Below are 17,354 nucleotides of genomic sequence, written 5' to 3' on the forward strand. Positions count from 1 at the left end.
ATTAGGAAATAAAATATATTAGGAAAAACCATAAATTATATCATTTTCAGGAATCACTATGTACATCAATGTAAAAATTAAATATATCAAAAGTTTAATTTATTTTATATATATATATATATGTATATAGGTATTTTATATCAATGAAGATATTATCGTATTAAATATATAATTTTTTTTTGTTTTTGATATTTACTATACTTTCCATGATTGTTTGGAAATTTAATCCTGTAATTTTTTGAAACGATTTCGGAGACATTTATTGCAGAAATTTACTTTGTGTTGAAGAAATTGTTGAATATTCGTATATTCATAAATTATGCAAAGATTTAATATTTTTTTTATTCTTATGTTTCTTTATGTTATGTAAATACAAATATAACTTTATCTATAAATATAAATATATTTATTTATATATGCCGTAATTAAATATTTATTGTATTGTTAAATTCTTGAAGAAGATAGATTACATTACTTTCTTTTAAAAATATTCGCAGAACATTTTTAATGTTTCTGCTCTAATTAGTGTATCCATATTTATATATATATATATTATGCGCCATAGGGAAACGATATTGCAGCATAATATGTAATAAATACATCCCTATAATATATTATAGAGATATTGAATCGTGCTAATTATCAATTTTCCAACTTTCTTTTCTAATGCGTTGTATTTTATATAAATATTATGCATAAATATTATTATTATTTTTATTATAATTATATTTTTAATTTTTTTTAAATTATATCATAGAAATATAATTGACTGAACTCACTCACAGAGAAATATAATTGACTGAAAAGTAAAAGATTATGAATGAAACATATATCACATTTTAAGTCCTGTAACATATATAACATTTTTTGATTTGATTTATTATATTATATATATAAAACATAATTCTATATAACGTTACTAATGTATATTAAAAAATTATATAATTTAATTATTTTTATCTATTTATTTCATTATTATTCATCATTGTTAAAGCTTTTGCTTTTACTTTTTTTTTTTATCACTAAAAAAACTAGTTCTTGAGATAAGTTGCCAATCAGTTACTTTGAAGCTTATATCGCGTGATCGATTAATTGACCGACGTCAAATTTGTTAATTGAAACGAATATAAAATGGCGTCTATGTCTTATAAGAAGAAATATTGCTTTCTTATTCGACGAGACGCTTTTTCAATTCTTTATGTTGCGCTGTCGGGACGATGAATCACAGGTAGCGTATTTATAAACGAGGAAACTTTTCATTTTGCAGGGACCGAATTAAGTGAAGAATCCGTTTTGAAAATAATCGAAAAAAATATTTTCTATCAATGAATATATAAAAATATTTTCGTATCAATGAAACGAATACTTGACAGATATATTTAAAATTTTATCAACTATTTTACAATTTTTTATTTATTGCATGATAAAATAAAATTCAAAAAATGTGCATCGGAAAATTTAAAAATAGAATCACTGTAATCCCACAAAATTTTCAATCTTTGAATTGATTTGACGTTATATCAATTTTATTTTAAGAATTATATCCAATTTACAACTTTCTTAGAAAAAAAAAGAAAGATAGATATATAGTAAAGAAAGATAGATCATAAGTAAACATATATTTTTGTATCATTTATTATTTGATATACATTCAGTAATCCAAATAATTCTCTGTATTTTTCTCTAGTTAAATTCTACTCGAAGTTATATATTACCGAATCCGATATAGAAATTTTTGGTCGGTGATTTAAGTGGTAAACGATGCGTTGTAACACGTTCAAGTAAATGACGGAGGTATCCAAGTCGGCCGACAGCAGATTAACGTAAATGCGGACGTGACGTATTTCGTGTACAACGGCCGACTAGCTATGTCCTATGCACCAGCTTCTGTAGCCTTAATCGACGCTTTTTTTTCGGCCTTCGTGTTCCATATACTTATCGTCCCGAAATATACGCTATAAAGCTCTGCCCTTTACTTGGAATTTTCTATTCAGCATTTCAAAATATCAGAGAGAAGTGAAGTTTTATTATTTCATTTGTGCGTTATTAGAATAGATTAAACGTTTATTTAATTATATTTTTACGATATATAAAAAAAACTCTCCAACTTTAAGAATTTTTGTCGAATTTACCGAAACGTGTCAAAGTATATATTTTAAAAAAATAAAAATCAAGATGTTCGATTATATGAGTGTTTGGAGATAATCGTTAAATCATCGGAATTTCTTTTTATAACCTCAATGTTAACAAATTCGAAGGAAATGTAAATCTGATCGAAGATGACAATTGTAAGTGAAATATTGAATGTTAGGTTAGGTTAGGTTTTTTTATTTAATCTTGTGACGACAATCGAAATTATTTGAATTATCACGTAATCAGGAAAGTTTTGTCGTCTTTTTGTGTGCGATAAAAAAAAGAAAGATGTATTTTATTCGTTAAAATAATTTTTATTCCAATGAGAGAAAAAAATTGTATTATTGCTAATTATAAAACAATTATTTGCAGCTGTTTGAATTTTTTTTACAACGAACGTTTCGAAATTGCGTGTAATAGTTACTCATTTGAATGAATGAAAACTTAAATAACCGTGACAACGCATTATAATAGAATATTACGTAGATTTTAAACTATATGTGTGTTGTATCAACTAAAAACAATTGAAAAAACTAGTAAGTGAATACAAGGAAGGGTTAAGAATCTGTGTCGATCAAACAACGAATAGTCTAAAGTTTGTATGTGATATTTCCTGGCGGATCAGATTATTGGTTTACTCGGATCTGAAATTCTTTGGCACCCGGCGTGCTTTTCTATTTATTGAGGATGACTCGGCGTGCAGCATCGAAAGGTCAAAAACCTGCAAACTTGCGGGGATTCAGAAAAGCAGATTCAATCCGCATCGTATTCGTGCAAACACGAGATCGATAAATACAGTCATTCCATGGGTTTTATCCTAACGATTTCTTAATAAGAGAGAACATTATATATAACGCCATTTACCAAATATTCGAGAGATATTTCGAGAATTGCATTATATTTTTTAAAAGTGATGATTCTTTCGAAATTTTGATTTTTGAAGAAATTTTATTTAAGAAAAAGTTATCGAAAAATTATAGTTTAACAATAGTTTAAGCGATAAAGAAAATTTTTTAACAATCTTCAACGAATAAATTTCCTTTTAAGCAATTTTTCGCAATTTTTGTTTCTTCAAAAATATTATCTTAGATACAAAATCTGTGTGTATATTATAATTATAAATTAACTAGCGCGATATTCAAATCATTAGATATTGACAGATTTGAACATAATTGAGAATATTTAATTTAATTCAATGTTCGTTGATCCGTATCAATTCATCGAAAAATAATGAAAATGGGATCGTGATATTTTCAAAATATATTTTCCTTTTTCAACATGTTTACAAAGTAATAAGAAAAGTTATTGCACGATATTGACTCTTCCCTATCCTATTTACACGATTTTCGAGTCGATGCATAGCCTAGTCTTCCTCTTAACCCCATTAGCCAATGGATCCCTCCTCCGGGTCGAATAAAGTCACATTGTGGATACCCTTCTCTTCTGGAGCCAGAGATGCTGAAAATCAGGTCATTCTATGCCTACCTCGATTTTCGTCGTCCATTGTCTCTCGTTACATCTTAGTTAGATATCTCGTGGCAACGAGTCACGTTTAATTAATTATTCTTTCAATTCGAAGTTTAATTTACATCTTCATTATAAAATTAAATATATTTTCTATTATTTCCGTTGCGAATATTTCATCCTTGTTTTTCCCAGTAATATTTCAACTTAACGTGATTCAAAATAATCACGAGGCTTTCTCTTTTTTTTTTTTTTTTTTCAAGAAAGTACGTTCACAGTGCTCTAACCACGAGTACATTATAAGAGTACTTGTCAAGCAGTACCCCTTTGGGATTGTTGTACGCAAGTTCAGAGAAGATACGTATATATTAACTATACATAGTGGCACTCCAAAAAACGATCAATACGATAACCACTACTTTTTCGTTTTCTTTCTTTTCTTTATTTATTTGTCCTATCTTTTTTTCTTCGATTGACATCCGTTCTCGAGAGTAATTATTTTCTTTCATTTATCGTATTTACATTCTCTCATTGATCGATTGGAAAAATATACGCATGTTCCAGATACCAATTGCATCAATATTTTTCTCTTCCGGGATCTTTACTTAAGCTTTTTTCTGTTTCTCTAAATTAATAAGAAATTTAATCAATAAACATCACTAATCGACACGCGAGAGAAATTATTAAATTTTAATATGTAATCATAACGATATTATCGAAGATATATATATATTTCTAAATAAAAGCGCGATACGATAAAAATATTACGTAAAATTAAATATAGGTAAAAAAAGAGTCATATTCAAAATCTATTTTCGATTTACCACTATATTCCAATGATTTGAAGATAAGTTGAAAGATAGAGAAAAGAAATAGCGGGTTTGATTTAATTATTTTTGTCAACTTTATATCCGTGAATATTGACAAAAGAGGATAGAGGTTAGAATCGGAACACGGGGTATAATATAATATACCTATATCGTGAACATTGGCGCCACGGTGACTCCGGTGGAAAATCAATAGCCTGACGCTGTGTTCGTGACGAGTTCATCTTACCTTCGGTGTCGAGTCGGTATATCGTGCTCTTTTGTGCACTGCATCGAATGGTGTATACGTACAGGTACACGTACATCTGGTGGATATACAATCACTCGCCTCGAGAGGGGTTTTAATATACACGGAAAGCCGATTAAACGATGGATTAATTCTATATATAAATTTATGTATATAATATATATATATGTGTGTGTGTAATATTAAGCTTAAGATGTTCTCGGATGAATTCGTTCTTTTCTTCGATTCGATTATATATATATAACCGTGTTATTAATCATTTCGTCTAGGCAATGAACTTACAAGCGAATGCGAGGACAGCTTTGACCGAAGAGAGAAAGGTCACGAAGCTTTTTTTCTTCGAGTCAAGGTGAAGGCGAAGCTCAAGCGAACTCTTTTCGAAGGAAGGAAAAGGAAGGAAAATTCTTGGTGATATAATTTACGCTAAGGAAAAAGAGTTGCTTTTCCTGCTTAATATCATTTACGTGTACGTGTACGAAATAATAAAATAATTGTACAAGATAATAATATATAATTTTACAAGATTGATGGAAGTTTAACCTAAAATATTTTTTCGAATAATTTTATGGGCATGTGCTAGCAATTGCAAATTAAAGAACGAACAAATTCGAAAGAATAATTCCAAAGGAGTTGAGGATATCGGTTGAATCGACAATCGGTTGAAAACTGAAAAAAAATGAAATTCTAAAGAAATGAGAAGTTAAAATAAAGAAAACTTTAAGGTTTAGAAAGACTAGTAGTGTTTGTTGTAAAAGTATCTACTCGCAAATCGATACGAAGACTACAAAACGTTGCGGGATTCTAAAGAATTCACAGTGTAGAAGGCTTTGCTTTCTCGCGTCAAAGGACAAAGAGCTTCACTGTTTTCGTTTCTGCCTCTTCTAACTGTTTTCGCGCAACTAACTAGGACGGCGTCTCCCAGTTTAAAGTCGGATCTTTTCTTCGCGAATGAATTGTCCGTTCTTCGTTCTTCAAGTACTCGAACGGTCCGTATGAAAAGTTGACCTTTAAAGAGGTCGAATTTCAATGTTTTGAAACATTTTTTGTCGTCGAAAGAAGGAAAAACGCACGATATCCTGATATCTTCCACCACGAATCAATTCTCGCGAATTAGAATAGAACGAGCAAAAGGTTAATCTTCCTCACCGTGTCATTCACTTTTGTGATTCATTTCACTCCGCCCACTCTCGGTCGGCTCTCGAGGCAGAATTAATCTTTATACCCTTGCCCGTACCCGTGTAGTCGAAACGGTTTCTCTTCCCCTGTTTTCTGGCAATGCTCATTAAACCATGCCTCCCGTAATTGCTCTTAATTTACCGTAAGTGTCTGACAGACACTTAGAGTGTGCCATTCACTCTTACGTTGCCTCTCCTCCCGCCTTCGATCCATTCAGATCGAGTTTTGTAAATCGAGAATCTCGATTTTTTCCCTCTTCCAGAACGGACAATCTACCGGGTGACTCGAAAAATTTTAATTGCCGCTTATTTTCACGCGTGATTTCTTCGTAGTCGTCCCTTGTCCCTTGGGAAAAATCGATAAGTTTATCTTAGATTTGAGAAATGACTCAATATTTGAAATAAATGGATAACGGAGGGCAAAGTTTTCTTCTACACAACAGGAAAATACGAATATTCGTTTCATCTCCTAGTATCGAGGAAAGTGTGTATTTACTCGCGAAAAGGAAGGCGAGCATAAGATTAGTTGATGAATGTTGGCGGTAGACGGTTTGTTGAAATTCGAAAGTGCGTTCTACAGACATATCCCGAGGCATCCATGACCCCAGCCTCGCTCACTCAGAATCAAAAGGTTGAGCAACGAAAGGGGGAGGGGGCAGTTATCTTCTTTTTCTTCTTCTTCTTCTTTTTCTTCTCTATGGTTATTTACTTAGAAACAGTACATAGAAACGGAATTTTTTTTCGCTAAAGGATATCGATGTCGTCCTAGGTGTTCTCTCTTTCTTGGCTGAAACTGGCAATGTCACCGCTTCCACAGCGAAATGTCGCCGTGAAATAACGATGCCCGTATCCACTTACTGTGGTTTTCCTTGAGTTTTTGCACGGCTGTCCGCGCGATATATTAGCCGTGTGCACTTGCTCGGACCAAGATGAACGTTGAAGGATTTTGGACCGAGAACAGAAATTCTCTGGACCAATTGCAAACGGGTTTTCGTATTGGAAAGTACTTGAAAAAACAATATTTTCTCGACGAGCGCTTCCCAGAGGCACGATGGATCAATATTTGGGCCCAATATTAGAAATAAGCGCGTTATCGGCAAAATTTGTTTGATCGTAACTTTCTCTCTCTCTCTATATATATATATTTATTTTTTAAAAAAAATATTCTACCTTACCAACGTGAATTTGTGAATCGACGAACGTGTTGAAAAATCTGGAAGATTAATTTCGCGAAGGCGTACGAAAGTGCAATTCTTCGATGCCACGAACGCGTGACTAATTCTAGATACGTTCAGAATAATACACTACAGAAGTTATTCCCGGAACAGTAAATAAAGATTGTGCAACAGCGTAACCGCGCATATATTTCGCGTAGAACTAGCGGTGAACCAATTAAACGTAATCGTATATCTATCGTGCAATAGAAATAGCATGGGGGAAGAAAACGATGAATGGAAACGAAAGAAGCAGAAAAACGAATCTCTCTCCCTCTCTCTCTCTCTCTCTTCTGTCCCTCCCTTCCTTCTCTCCATTCATTCATTTGATTTTTCATCTTCTCGTTTCAATTTTATGCACGCGAGAGAGCTTTTCGTCTAATTCTTTTTCATTCAATTTAAGATAAAAAAATTCGCAAAGAAGAAAGATCGAATATCTTGGATATCTTTGGGGATTTTTAGATAGATGTAAGATGTATTAAAATCCCGTTGCTTACTACTAACAACAGAGTAGGAATATTAATATATCAAAGGAATGAATAAAACATATCGTGTACATGATTTCATCGCCTCGATCGAGCAAATTGACTTTTATAGGATATCGCCGATTGAAATTGCATAATCGAGAGTATTGAGCGCAAATGAAGCGTGATGATAAGAATTCAGTTCAGGTTCTTTTTCTTGTCGGAGTCGAGTTAAAAAAATTCCTTTATTCTTTTGCCACGGTCTCTGATACGGCTTTTTTTTTTTTTTTTTTTTTTTTTTACAATTACAATTACACGATATTACAAGTAATTGTTTTTTTCGATACTTTGGATTGAAAATATATGATATGGAATATTTTGAGTAAATACTTTTGATAAATGTAGTTATTAATGTAAGAAGAGATTTTTAATATCGAAGATTATTGAAATGAGGTAAAAAAAGTGGAGAAACTTTAAGGCTCGCACGGTTGTTTGAAGATTTCACAAAATTGTTGAATATGCGCTGAAATCAAAATTTGGAGAGATACAGTTTGAGGAGAGAGAGATTATTGGTTTAGGAACTGTTTGCTAGTCGTTTAGACCGTCCAGTTTGCTTGGACATCATACAACTAAAAAAGATTAAAGATGTTGGTTTAGATCTTCTGTATTAACACCATTCCATCCATTGTTTATCAAAATCGAGCTTCAATTTCAATGCGAATTTATTTTAAGACACAGAGCATACATTCTACCGCAACTTCTTTCCAAAAATTATGCGTTTAAAAATATTTAACAATTCGTGCAAAATTAGAAATGTCTAGATAAATAATATTACGTTATTTTCGTATAACAATATTACATACTTTTAACTCTTTAATCCTCCAGACAAGCGATAATTTATATCAAACACGCTCGATTTAATCGTGTTGTTTCACCTCACAATCGTGATTATATCGTATATTCGATTGAATGAAAAAAAAAAAAAAAATACAAGAGGTGTTTTTATCAAAATCTCTTGAAAGTTCGATATTATATTTATCAGATATACTGCACGATATATCATATTAAGTAAGGCTAATAAAAAGTCTTATCTTCGATCGTTACGTCAGAGATACTTCGCGAGGAGAGAGGATTTTGAGGGAAGAAACGTTACCAGCTTATTGTCAAGTGCACGTACACCGTTTATTCTCGCAGACCTATATCGCGAACAACTCGTTGCTTTGCGTATACGTAATGAGAATACGTGTGTGGGATTCGTGCGATTACATCATGCGAATGATGTCACACGTGCGAAATATGCGCCAATGGCGTCGCATACGCCATGGTTACAAACGGATGAATATACCGTTTCGTCCCGGTTCTTCTCTCGTATTCTTAAATCGTTCCTTCCTGATACCGTGATCCATAATTGAAACAATTTGGCTGGGCTATATTGTTACGTAGGTATCTCGTCATCGAATGGACGCGATATAATATATAATATGTAAGCATTTTTACTTTCTAGAGGGGAATAAGAAAAAGAAAATTAGGATTGGATGGGAAACATTTATTCGATCACGGGTCAGGTGAAATTTTTACTATTAAAGGGAAGCGAGAAAAATATAAATATACCGATCAGAGAATTTTAAAAATAGCAATCCAAATAAATATTATTGAAACATTTTGGATGAATATTGTTATCGAACGGACACGGTATATAATGGTGTATAATGATATAATAGCGTGTGGATGGGATAAAATTTTTATTTAAAGAGAAAAAGGAAATTGGGATTGGATGGGAAACGCTTACTTGAATTATTGTTACGTGGTTATGTAATACGGTAATTTAGATCGTGAGTCGTTTGAAATTTTTACTATTAGATGGGAATGAGAAAAGTATAAAAAAACTTAAATATATCGATCAGATAATTTTAAAAATAATTATTTACTTATAAAAAAGGAGATACGTGGAATAAATGTACAATTTGACTGGATTGTTGTTAGATATCTCGTGAACGTGATAAGGTAGAGAGTGGATCGGATATTTTTACTATTAAAGGGAACTAAGAAAGATACGTCGGTCTATAGAAAATTTTTAAAAATAACAATCCAGCCCTCTATAGTTGAAGAAAGGTGGGATCGGATGGAAAGTGTGTATATGGAACGTTTTATCCGCGAATTCGATGAAGCGGGATAAAAAAGTGGAATAAAAATTGATTCCGTTTTACCAACGAACGTTTCAATTGTTTCTGTTTCAGGAGCACCCTTTCGAAGGGTAAGATAGAAGTGAGTTGTTGGTCCGATTGACAAAATGACGACCGACATCTCGGTGGTGCGCGGGGGTTGGGACCCCACGCTACAACAAGAGATTGTCGATGAGTACGAATACGACGGGGGAAACTCGAGTTCGAGACTTTTCGAACGTTCACGGATCAAAGCTTTAGCTGGTACGCTCCCCATTTCTGTCTTCTCTTTATTTTTATAGCCTTTCGAGAGGCTCGCTCGCTTCAAGGACGAATTTGCCATTTTCTACCACGTGGCGTCGTAATTAGGAAAATAAAATTTTTTGCACGCGATAATTCTGACGCGTTCCGACAACTGCTCAAGGACTGTGTACATTATAAAATTATAAAAATATAAGTTTATGCGATATGCGATTATTGACCGAGGTAAATTTAATTATCGATACGGATATCGATATTTTTCGTTTGATAAATTCGTAAAATTCAGTTTACATTCATCGTAGAAAATTCTTCGTTATTACATATATCGAAGTAAATCTCGCGTACTGTAAAAAATTGTAGTGAAAAAAAGATTGAAATATCGAAGATACCGATCGAAGGAGATAGCTCGAGTTTACTTAGTCGAAAATGAATAAAGTGATAAAACCTACGTTCGATTTGTCGAAAAAAACAAAGATACTGGATCAAAATAGAAAAATTATACGATTGGAAAAATTATACGATCTTTTTTTTTTTTTTTGATAATCACACGTTTTGAATATGTTGATTCGGTTTCAGGTGAACGTGAATTGGTACAAAAAAAGACTTTCCAAAAATGGGTCAACTCCCACTTGGTTCGATGCTCTTGCCGAATAGGCGATTTGTACGTCGATCTCCGTGACGGGAAAATGCTCATCAAGCTTCTCGAGATCCTCTCCGGAGAACGGCTGCCACGACCTACGAAAGGGAAAATGCGGATCCACTGTTTGGAAAACGTGGACAAAGCGTTGCAATTCCTCCGCGAGCAACGTGTCCATTTGGAAAACATGGGATCCCACGACATAGTGGATGGAAATCCACGATTATCCCTCGGCCTCATTTGGACCATCATCTTGCGATTCCAGATACAGGATATCACGATCGAGGAGACGGATAATCAAGAAACGAAATCGGCGAAAGACGCGCTGCTTCTCTGGTGCCAGATGAAAACCGCCGGCTATCACAACGTGAACGTAAGGAATTTCACCACGTCTTGGCGCGATGGATTGGCGTTTAACGCCATCATTCACAAACACAGGCCGGACTTGATCCAATTCGAGAAGCTGTCGAAATCAAACGCCATATACAATTTGAACAACGCGTTCAACGTGGCCGAGGACAAGCTCGGGCTGACCAAACTTTTGGACGCCGAAGACATTTTCGTGGATCACCCGGACGAAAAATCGATCATCACGTACGTGGTCACGTATTATCATTACTTCTCCAAGATGAAACAGGAGACCGTGCAAGGTAAAAGGATAGGCAAAGTGGTTGGCATTGCAATGGAGAACGATCGTATGATACACGAATACGAAAGTCTGACCAGTGATCTGTTGCGTTGGATCGAGGGTACTATAGAGGCGTTGGGTGACCGCCGATTTGCCAATTCTCTGGTGGGTGTCCAGTCTCAGCTTTCCCAATTCTCCAACTATCGCACCGTGGAGAAACCTCCCAAGTTCGTGGAGAAAGGGAACCTCGAGGTGTTGTTGTTCACCTTGCAGTCCAAAATGCGAGCGAACAATCAGAAACCGTACACGCCGAAAGAGGGCAAGATGATCTCGGACATCAACAAAGCGTGGGAGAGGTTGGAGAAGGCGGAGCACGAGCGCGAGTTGGCTTTGCGCGAGGAATTGATCCGTCAGGAGAAGCTGGAGCAACTGGCTGCGAGGTTCAATCGGAAGGCAAGCATGAGGGAGACCTGGCTGTCCGAGAATCAACGCTTGGTCTCCCAGGATAACTTCGGTTTCGACTTGGCCGCTGTCGAGGCCGCGGCGAAGAAGCACGAGGCCATAGAGACCGACATCTTCGCGTACGAGGAACGCGTCCAAGCCGTGATGGCGGTCTCTCAGGAGTTGGAGGCTGAAAATTACCACGATATCGAGCGCATCAACGCCCGAAAGGACAACGTTCTTAGGCTGTGGAACTATCTGCTGGAGCTGCTCCGCGCCAGGAGGATGAGATTGGAATTGTCCCTCCAACTGCAGCAAAACTTCCAAGAGATGTTGTACATCCTCGACAGCATGGAGGAGATCAAGATGCGCTTGTTGACCGACGATTACGGGAAGCACTTGATGGGCGTGGAGGATCTGCTGCAGAAGCATTCCCTGGTTGAGGCAGATATCAACGTGTTGGGGGAGAGGGTGAAGGCGGTGGTGCAACAAAGCCAGAGATTCCTGGACCACGGGGAGGGGTACAGGCCGTGCGACCCGGCAATCATAGTCGAGCGCGTGCAGCAGCTGGAGGACGCCTACGCCGAATTGGTACGATTGGCGGTGGAGCGTAGGGCCAGGCTGGAGGAGTCTCGAAAACTGTGGCAGTTCTACTGGGACATGGCCGACGAGGAGAATTGGATAAAGGAGAAGGAGCAGATCGTGTCGACCGGGGACATCGGCCACGACTTGACCACTATAAACCTGCTGCTGTCGAAGCACAAGGCCCTGGAGAACGAGATTCAATCCCACGAGCCCCAACTGATGTCCGTGGCAGCGGTCGGGGACGAGTTGGTCCGGCAGAAACACTTCGGCTCGGACAGGATCCAGGAAAGGCTTCACGAAATCCTGGGGATGTGGAATCACCTGTTGGACCTGGCCGCCTTCAGAAGGAAGCGCTTGGAGGAGGCCGTGGACTATCACCAACTGTTCGCCGACGCGGACGACATAGACATCTGGATGCTGGACACGCTGCGACTCGTCTCGTCCGAGGACGTCGGCAGGGACGAGGCCAACGTTCAGTCGTTGTTGAAGAAGCACAAAGACGTGACGGACGAGCTGAAGAATTACGCCGCCACCATCGACCAGCTTCATCAACAGGCCTCCTCCCTCGGCGAGCAGGACGCCAAGTCGCCGGAAGTGTTGGAGAGGTTGGCCTCCATAGACTCGAGGTACAAGGAGCTGATGGAGCTCGCCAAGCTTCGGAAACAGAGGTTGTTGGACGCGTTGTCGCTGTACAAGTTGTTCAGCGAGTCGGACGGCGTGGAGCAGTGGATAGGGGAGAAGAATCGCATGCTCGAGACCATGGTCCCGGCAAAGGACATCGAGGACGTGGAGATAATGAAGCACAGGTACAACGGGTTCGAGAAGGAGATGTACGCGAACGCGTCCCGCGTCGCCGTTGTCAATCAACTGGCCAGGCAGTTGTTGCACGTGGAGCATCCCAATTCGGAGCAAATCGTTGCGCGGCAGAACGAGCTTAACCAGAAGTGGGCCGAGCTACGCGAGAAGGCGGAGAACAAGCGGGACGAGTTGAACTCGGCCCACGGTGTGCAGACGTTCCACATAGAATGCCGCGAGACGGTGTCCTGGATCGAGGACAAGAAGCGTATCCTCCAACAGACGGACAGTTTGGAGATGGATCTGACCGGGGTGATGACTTTGCAGCGCAGATTGAGCGGGATGGAGCGCGATCTGGCGGCAATTCAGGCGAAATTGGACGCGCTGGAGATGGAGGCGCAGAATATCCAGCAACAGAACCTCGAGGATCCCGAGGTGATCAAGGGTAGGATCGATCAGATACACACCATCTGGGAGCAATTGACCCAGATGTTGAAGGAGCGCGACGCGAAGTTGGAAGAGGCGGGTGATCTCCACAGATTCCTCAGGGATCTGGATCACTTCCAGGCCTGGTTGACCAAGACTCAGACCGACGTCGCCAGCGAGGACACGCCAACCACGCTGGCCGACGCTGAGAAACTGTTGACCCAACACCAGAACATCAAGGAGGAAATCGACAATTACACCGACGATTACCAGAAAATGATGGAGTACGGGGAGAGATTGACGAGCGAGGCCGGGGACGGCGACACCCAGTACATGTTCCTCAGGGAGAGATTGAACGCTTTGAAGATGGGCTGGGAGGAGTTGCATCAGATGTGGGTGAACAGGAAGATCCTGCTCTCCAATTCCCTCAACTTGCAGATATTCGACCGCGACGCTCGCCAGGCAGAGGTGCTTTTGTCCCAGCAAGAGCACATTCTCGCCAAGGATGAGACGCCGGCCAACTTCGAGCAGGCCGAGCACATGATAAAACGGCACGAGGCGTTCATGACAACGATGGACGCGAACGACGAGAAGATCAATTCCGTGGTCCAGTTCGCCGGACGACTTGTCGACGAGGGACACTTCGCGGCCGACAAAGTCAGGAAGAAGGCGGAGAGTATCAACGAGCGACGCCGGATAAACCGAGAGAAGGCGAATCAGTGCATGGAGAAGCTCAAGGATCAGCTGCAACTGCAGATGTTCTTGCAGGATTGCGAGGAGTTGGGTGAATGGGTTCAGGAGAAGCACATCACCGCCCAGGACGAGACCTACAGAAGCGCGAAGACCGTGCACAGCAAGTGGACCAGGCATCAGGCGTTCGAGGCCGAAATCGCCAGCAACAAGGATCGCCTGCAACAGTTGCAACAGGCCGCCGAGGAATTGATACAGCAGAAGCCCGACCTGGCCGAGATCATCAAGCCGAAGGTGGCGGAATTGGCCGACCAATTCGAGGAACTCGAGACGACCACCCACGACAAAGGGGAACGTCTGTTCGACGCGAATCGGGAGGTTCTTATTCACCAGACGTGCGACGACATCGACTCGTGGATGAACGAGTTGGAGAAACAGATCGAGAGCACGGACACCGGCTCCGATCTGGCATCGGTGAACATCCTGATGCAGAAGCAACAGATGATCGAGACGCAGATGGCCGTGAAGGCGAGACAGGTCACCGAGTTGGACAAGCAGGCGGAACATTTGCAGCGCACGGTGCCCGAGGACAAGATGGAGGAGATCAAGTGCAAGAAGGAGAAGGTTGCCCAGAGGTTTGCCCAGTTGAAGGCGCCGTTGATCGACCGCCAACGCCAGCTGGAGAAGAAAAAGGAGGCGTTCCAGTTCAGGCGCGACGTGGAGGACGAAAAGCTGTGGATAGCCGAGAAGATGCCGCAGGCGACCAGCACCGAGTACGGCAACTCTTTGTTCAACGTGCACATGTTGAAGAAGAAGAATCAGTCTTTACGCACCGAGATAGATAATCACGAGCCCAGGATCAATCTAGTCTGCAACAACGGGCGGAAACTCATAGACGAGGGGCACGAGGACAGCCCCGAGTTCCAGAAGCTGATATCCGAGTTGACCGAGAAGTGGAAGGAGTTGAAGCATGCCGTGGACGACAGGAACAAGCATCTCCTTCAAAACGAGAAGGCGCAGCAATACTTCTTCGACGCGACGGAGGCGGAGTCCTGGATGAGCGAGCAGGAGTTGTACATGATGGTCGAGGACCGTGGCAAGGACGAGATCTCTGCCCAGAATCTGATGAAGAAGCACGAGTCTTTGGAGCACGCGGTCGAAGATTACGCGGAGACTATTCGCCAGCTGGGAGAAACTGCCAGGCAGCTCATCAACGACCAGCACCCACTTGCCGATCAGATCGCTGTTAAACAATCCCAGGTGGACAAACTGTACGCCGGCCTCAAGGATCTTGCCGGTGAACGCCGGGCCAAATTGGACGAGGCTCTTCAATTATTCATGCTGAACAGGGAGGTGGACGATCTGGAACAGTGGATCGCGGAAAGGGAATTGGTAGCGGGAAGTCACGAATTGGGCCAAGATTACGATCACGTGACGCTCCTTTGGGAAAGGTTCAAAGAGTTCGCCCGAGACACAGAGGCGATAGGCTCGGAAAGAGTGGCTGCCGTGAACGGGATCGCGGACTCCCTGATAGCGACCGGCCACTCCGACGCCGCCACGATCGCGGAATGGAAGGACGGTTTGAACGAGGTCTGGCAAGACTTGCTCGAATTGATCGAGACTCGTACGCAGATGTTGCAAGCCAGTCGAGAGCTGCACAAATTCTTCCACGATTGCAAAGACGTGCTTGGACGAATATTGGAGAAGCAGAACGCGATGTCCGACGAGTTGGGCCGCGATGCCGGCTCTGTTTCTGCCCTTCAACGGAAACACGCCAATTTCATGCAGGATTTGTCCACGTTGCAAAGCCAAGTGACGCAGATTCAAGAGGAGTCTGCCAAGCTGCAGGCAAGTTATGCAGGGGATAAGGCTAGAGAGATAACTAATCGCGAGGGAGAGGTGGTCGCTGCTTGGAACAACCTTCAGTCGTTGTGCGACGCTAGGAGGACGAAGTTGGAGGATACCGGTGATTTGTTCCGATTCTTCAACATGGTTAGAACTCTTATGATTTGGATGGATGACGTAGTCCGTCAGATGAACACCTCGGAAAAGCCTCGAGATGTCGCCGGAGTGGAGTTGCTTATGAACAATCATCAAAGTTTGAAAGCTGAGATAGATGCCAGAGAGGACAACTTGATGGCGTGTATCAATCTTGGAAAAGATTTGTTAGCCAGAAATCATTATGCAAGCAGCCAGATCAAAGAGAAATTGGCAGCTCTAACGGATCATAGAAACGCCTTGTTGCATAGATGGGAGGAACGCTGGGAGAATTTACAACTGAGTAAATACATATTTGTTTCATTGAAAATAAATAAAAGTTAACTTCGTTAAACAAACACCGTGTTTCTATGTTATTACAGTTTTGGAGGTGTATCAATTCGCAAGAGACGCGGCGGTTGCCGAAGCGTGGTTGATCGCCCAAGAACCGTACCTTATGAGCCAAGAACTTGGCGTAAGTAATTGGAATAATTCTTCGTATATAATCGTTCGAAGATCATCACTAAATATCGTAATCGTTGTAGCACACGATCGATGAGGTGGAGAACCTGATTAAGAAACACGAAGCGTTCGAAAAGTCGGCAGCCGCACAGGAAGAAAGGTTTAGTGCCTTGCATCGACTCACTACGGTCAGCGTTTTTTCCACCTTTCTACAAAAATTACAAATACTTATTCGTAAAACGTATTCGATGAAAATTTGTGTATATTGCAGTTTGAGTTGAAGGAAATGAAGAGGAGGGAACAAGAACGAGAAGAAGAAGAAAGACGCAAGAAAGAGGAGGCCGCAGCAGCCGAGGCAGCTCGATTAGCTAAAGCAACGCCTGTAACTAGTCCAGATGAACCACCTAGCGAGAGGTATTTTTTAACCGGCTTCAATATATTTTTTTCATTTAAAAATAAAAATAGTTAATAAGAACAGCTATAAGAACAGTTATATTATAGTAATGAAATTATATAGAATACATTGAATTTGAAATATAATTAGTAGTAATAAAATTAGAATGCAACCAAATTGGATCTAAATATACATCTAAGTAAAAATATAATTTTTGTGGAAACAGGGCAGAAGCAGAGGGTGTACCAAGTGGGGAACGTCCAGCTGGAGAAGATGAGTCACATGGTAAGATGATAACACGTATGCATAATATTTTGAAAAGTAATTTGATAAGAGTGTCATATAAGTTGCATCTTAATGCATTAAAGAATA

The 17,354-nt window shown here is 40.0% G+C and overlaps 1 protein-coding gene across 8 annotated transcripts in view; it reads left to right on the top strand.

Moving 5' to 3' along the window:
• Positions 1-17,354, top strand: part of LOC108000573 (spectrin beta chain) — a 30,828-nt gene that overhangs the window by 1,964 nt on the left and 11,510 nt on the right. For all 8 annotated transcript variants that reach the window (XM_062079650.1, XM_062079655.1, XM_062079653.1 and 5 more), the window contains 6 exons: positions 9,762-9,950; positions 10,524-16,430; positions 16,510-16,601; positions 16,672-16,776; positions 16,860-17,002; positions 17,209-17,267. In XM_062079650.1, the coding sequence (XP_061935634.1) occupies positions 9,815-9,950; positions 10,524-16,430; positions 16,510-16,601; positions 16,672-16,776; positions 16,860-17,002; positions 17,209-17,267 (6,442 nt within the window). In that variant the 5' untranslated portion in view covers positions 9,762-9,814. The remainder of the gene's footprint in view (positions 1-9,761; positions 9,951-10,523; positions 16,431-16,509; positions 16,602-16,671; positions 16,777-16,859; positions 17,003-17,208; positions 17,268-17,354) is intronic.

This window comes from Apis cerana, linkage group LG9 (genome assembly GCF_029169275.1).
Source record: "Apis cerana isolate GH-2021 linkage group LG9, AcerK_1.0, whole genome shotgun sequence".
Lineage (NCBI taxonomy): Eukaryota > Metazoa > Arthropoda > Insecta > Hymenoptera > Apidae > Apis > Apis cerana.